This window comes from Diadema antillarum, unplaced genomic scaffold (genome assembly GCF_040938485.1).
Source record: "Diadema antillarum isolate AM-2024a unplaced genomic scaffold, OU_Dant_1.0 seq00000980_RagTag, whole genome shotgun sequence".
Taxonomy (NCBI): domain Eukaryota; kingdom Metazoa; phylum Echinodermata; class Echinoidea; order Diadematoida; family Diadematidae; genus Diadema; species Diadema antillarum.
In genome coordinates, this window is record NW_027271820.1 from 585,881 (window position 1) to 591,241 (window position 5,361).

The window sequence follows — 5,361 nt, forward strand, 5'->3', positions numbered from 1 at the left end:
TTTTTTCTCCTCCAATCATATCTCTAAGTATGAACGATGAAATCTACATAATAATGTACAGAAGTCTAATGTTTATGCAAATGATAATGTGGAAGTTATATCTACCGGACTTCCTAGTCAAGGTTTCAATATCTTATGACAAAACAAAAAGGTATGACATACACCATGTGCAAACTATTTATATATTGTGTAAACTATCTTGTACGTAATGCATATGCATTGTGTAAATAAATCAAATCAAATCAAACTCATCTTAATAGGGCATCTTTTATACAACAGTCATAATGAGCAAGTTTTAGTTATTTCATGTAATCATTATATCATGGACCTACTACACATCGACATTCATCGCTCGTTGATTAATTCGTGCACCTCTTTCTGTCAAAAGCGTCACAAAAATATTTTGAACATGCTTTCCTGCTTTGATCCGGTGTTGTCCACCGACAGCCAGCCTGGATAAAAACAAGACGGCGCTTTGAGAAATCTAGAAACTACGTGCGCAGAAGATACAATGTAATAACTCTCTTAAATCAAGAAAAATGCATGTGCAGTTGTAGTGCATATTGCGAAATCATCGCTAAAGCAATTTTATTTGCGAAATGCAAGTACTTTACAAGAAAAAGCAAGTAATGAAGCAGGTTGACTGTGATTTGTAATCTATTTTTCCCCATTTGTCGCACAGTGTTTCAGAGTAAACATGGGCAGTGACAGTAGACGACATGCTTGTCTTGCCATTCAGGGATGTGACATGCATGGCCGCAAGTGGCCGCTTCAGTAATTACACATTTTGTGACGCAAAATTTGTCCTTGTTTCAGGTTTGCTGCTCCCCATCATTGGTGTTTATTCAAAGGCAGTTGAGTCTGAAAAGGCACCTCAGCCAAATAGGACCGAAATGAGGGAAACCGGGTTCTTTTGTCAGTGATGATGCACGATTACACAATCGTCATTGTCCAAACGTCTGAATGTACTCATTAAGATGCACATAATCAGGTGGCGGTGGTGAACATTGGATCAAAGAAAGACCTCCGTTCATGGTCCATATGTGTAGTAGGTCCATGATTATACCGACTAGTCATTTTTTATTTTGTCATTTCATTCCGATGGGGAGCATGAGTTATATGATACAATATTGTCTACGCAACTGACTGCGAAATACTCTGCTGAAGACATGAACATTGCAGTTAGTAATTAATGGACATTCGAGTTATTCATGTCGAAGGATGGAAACGCGTGTCATGAAAGTAGAAATATGAAGATTGTGTGAACGTCGTTTGGATAGGATTGCAAAACTATCTGAATATAAATCCCAGTTGTAGCTATATGTAAGATAGTAGAACATGGCAGTGTGCGCCCGAGCCCAAAGGCAGGAACACGATATACACTCAACATTCTTTCTTATAAACTATATTTACCTGTTTACATAACTTCTCGAACCCTCTCTTCCCACAAGATATATAGAGCAACACTGCGTTTGTCAAGGTTTCCCTGTACTTCTACAGATCCGTCTAAAGCAATGTTTGACTGATCTCGTCATCAAGATGTTGCATGTGGTCATAATCAACATATCACATCCCAATATCGTATCATGTCACAATTATCGTATCACATCATAATAAAATCATAGTAATAATAAAGGAATGATAATACGTTACATTTTTATAAAAACACGATTAACAAAAATAGAGACCAGGCAGAAACAATGGCAATGTGAAAGACAAATGCATCTTTAGTTAACCCTTTCTGTGCCATTGAGTCAATTCGTAAGCATGCCGAGTTTGATTATAAATGGAAAGTGGTGCAATACAACAATGGCAGCTAATGGTATTGATAATAGTCAGTGTTCTGTTGATGTGTGCTTATACAGAAGCAAATGACAGTTGAGTGGACCAGGTTGAAATGAAATGAGGAAGGGAGGTATCGAACGGATGAGATTAGCGCTATAGTATAGAAATATACATTTTTAACGACAGTTTGCTTCCTCCTGTAACTACGGTCGGCAGACGATTCACTAAACTGCATATCGAGGAGTGAAGAATCGCTTGGGTGTATAGCAAAATGAATTTTCATGAGCTCCGCTGGTTAATTTTTTTCATCATGATCCTTCAGAACATCTACCATAGCCATGGTGCGCAGCTTGCGTGGCGTCTTGTATTGGTTAGCCGTGGCCCCAGTGTTCTGGAGAACGTAGTCTCGGAGCGCATCAAACCCTCCTGGCCGAACAAGGTGGATGCGGGGGTGAGATATGCTACCCTCCCCACGAAGGCGATCGTAGTCGCAGTTTCGGTTGCGGAGTTCTTCGTCAACCTGTCAACAAAATGGGCACGACGGACGTATTAGCAATATCAGGAAACAAACGGATATCAACCTCTTGTTGCCAGAATTTAGTGCAAGGTTGATTTATTGTTAAGCAAACGAGAAAAAAAATAAATGTAAAATGCCACTATGATGCCAATTGTTGCTATTGAAACAGTGCTGCAAATTTGCATTATAGAGCAAGTTCAGTCATTCACAACCCATATAATACTGACAATAAATGAGATGATGTTGTAGATCGATTTGAACTTCTGAACATCCCACTTGGCGACGAGATAACGAGATTGACATCCACGGATATCGTTTGGGAAGAATAGGCGTCACTGTGACCCTTCAAGTATATTGAATTAATTTTCAGCTTGTACAAAATATCGCCGTACGAACTACATTACAGTAATTTACCGAAATTTTGTAACAACGAAACATCAGCTCCATCAGAACGAATAATCTGTGATTGATAGAGACGCAGCAATCGGTGGCGTTCTGCCTTCAATCAAGATGGCTCGGGTCTGAGTCCCATGTAAGTCTCGCTGAGTAATGTTGGGTTGTGCGTCATTACTGTACCTCTAAAAGAGGGAAAATCGTGTGCCTCCAAGGAACTCCATTATAATTAGGCTGTCGACTCTTTGAGGATATATAGTGAGTCAAGAGATTATGTAAGGATGCACACCGCATCTTTCGTGAATTTTACATTGTTTGTTTGTTTTTTGTTTTTGTTTTTTGCTGTTTTTTTTGCTGTTAATTTTCAAGAGACGTTTTTCGGGCAAATTAGTTACAGGCATAATCATGTGCGAGATTTGTACAGATTGGGATGACATACCTTGTCCTTCTCACTTTGTGTCATAGAGGGTGATTGCGATGTAGTCTCTAGTTCCAAAAAGATGAGATAATAAGGATTTTCTTCACCTGGATCAGAAAATGTGGGGAAAAAGAATAATAATATCGCATTGCAGTGACCATGCAAAAGCACGGAATGTGACGAGGCATAAAATGAGATCTGTTATACACGGTTCAAGTGTATGTTCTTATTCCTCGTTGCTACACGTATATGCATATTAGATAAATAAGTGCAATAAAAAAACTTTGAATGCACACCGAATCGATAAGCTCAGTCCTTTCGCTGCAAAGAAATTATTGAGAGACGTTTGAAATCGTGCATACAATGCCTTGGAACGACAATAAACCACTGAAAATCTTTGCATGCAGGAATGTTTACCAAATCTAAAAAGATATCGAAAATATATATTCGACGCTCATTTCACATGTAACAGAATCAAAACCATTTCTTTTTTAAAAAATCAGAAAAAAAAATCAAAGCATTGCAAATGAGTGGTGAAAGGGGAATATAAGAGGCGTCGAAACATGACGGAAAAAGATGAAAAGATGGGATGCTCTCTCACCAGAGGAGTCATCAGTAAGTAGAGTGCTCTCGGCGACTGCGTAATCCGTCAGACTGTCGCACCAAGACCACCGGGCTACCGCGGCTCGTATGGAAGCATCGAGTACCTTCTGGTCCATCTTCTCGTACTTGAGATTGAGGATTTGTCCGATACTTCATAGAGGAGAAAAATAGTTTGTGGGTTTGTTTGTTTGTTTGCTTGCTTGCTTGCTTGCTTGCTTGTTTTGGATGAGTAATATGAGTTTTGGCTGGTAAATTCTGGAAGAAAGTATTGGCTTTGAGTACATAAGGACAAATATAACCCTCCTCCACTCCCTGATAAGAAAAAAAAAAGACACGAAGAAAGCAATTTAAGATAGTTAAACCCATATGAGTTAAACTATCATTCAAACTATATGAATCATAGTGATATAATAACAGAACACAGCGGAAGTGAAGTGAGTGGATTTTGACAGAAACAAGGAACGCGTCTCTCAATTGTTGGGGAATGTGTATAATACACCTTTTTGTAGGCACATCACCATGTGCTTGCGTGTATTGAAGGCAGTAAATTAACTTTAATTTGTGTGTGATCATGCATAATGTGTGTGTGTGTGTGTGTGTATGTGTGATTGTGGCAGGCGTAGGCCCCTATATTGACTTGTTGGCTTGTATATGCAATTTAAAGAGACCATCATAAATATGTGATAAGTATGTGATAAGACAGCAAGTGAACAACTGGCATGAATCTATTGTTAACAAACAATCATTTGGATTTCAAGCAAACAAGACCAGTGGTACATCGTAATGTCACTATGTAACAAAATGCAGTCTGTAATATTTTAATAGAATACTTTATGATTTATAATCTAAAGTCATGAAGAGATTAAGTTCCGTTTCATAATTTTAAAAGGAAATGGTTCGTGATCTATTTTTGACTTGAAGAGTGTTCCATAGTTACTAGTAATATCATATACTTTTTTGCAATTAAAAGTATAGACCTTGGGATGGTCCTACAGTCCGTATGTCAACTACTTACCGGAACATGAATTTCAGGATCGGGGAGTTATGATAGAAACCCGCTACTCTGAACACATCCCCGAGGCGGTAGCGGTAGAGACCTGAGTACCCGTTGGTCAGTACCACCTCGTAGCATTCGTCCTGTGTAAGCTCGTCCATCAAGTAGGTCCTGGGCTGCTCCTTGTCTCTGATATAATGTGATTAAACATACAATCAATGCAGGTAATTTTAGTGGGCTACAGTAAGTTATCACGAAGGTTCGTTGGTCTAAATGTTCGTTAGTCCGATGTGAATTAAGGTTAGTTATTCCGGAGATTAAATTAAACATGCAGTTAAAGTTATCTTCATGAAATTTAGTAGGGTAATATCAGTCCCTCATAATCAAAGAGCAGTATCATGTAGGCCTATATATATGTTTATACGCTCCCGATTGATATCTTTCGAAACCATAAAAGCTCGTCTTCTAATTGCACTGATCTATGATAGGCCAATTCTTCCTATACACCCATTCTTCCCTGTCACCATGGTCATGGGAACCGGACTGGTTTAAATGTGCTGGCCTAGCTCTGTGGTAAGGAAGAGGTTGCCCCTCCCCCCCCCCCCCCCCCCTTGGCGCCCTACTGCTCTTAGTCACAAGATGATTAATGGC

The 5,361-nt window shown here is 39.1% G+C and overlaps 1 protein-coding gene across 1 annotated transcript; it reads right to left on the minus strand.

Moving 5' to 3' along the window:
• Window positions 1–1,995: 1,995 nt before the first annotated feature.
• On the minus strand, window positions 1,996–4,791 carry LOC139742118 (GH3 domain-containing protein-like). Its single transcript, XM_071652688.1, has 4 exons — window positions 4,732–4,791; window positions 3,715–3,866; window positions 3,135–3,220; window positions 1,996–2,305 (listed from the first exon to the last, which is right to left on the minus strand). Exons 1-4 carry the CDS (start codon window positions 4,737–4,739, stop codon window positions 2,081–2,083), a joined length of 471 nt encoding a protein of 156 aa, XP_071508789.1. The 5' UTR covers window positions 4,740–4,791; the 3' UTR covers window positions 1,996–2,080.
• Between the last annotated feature and the right edge of the window lie 570 nt (window positions 4,792–5,361).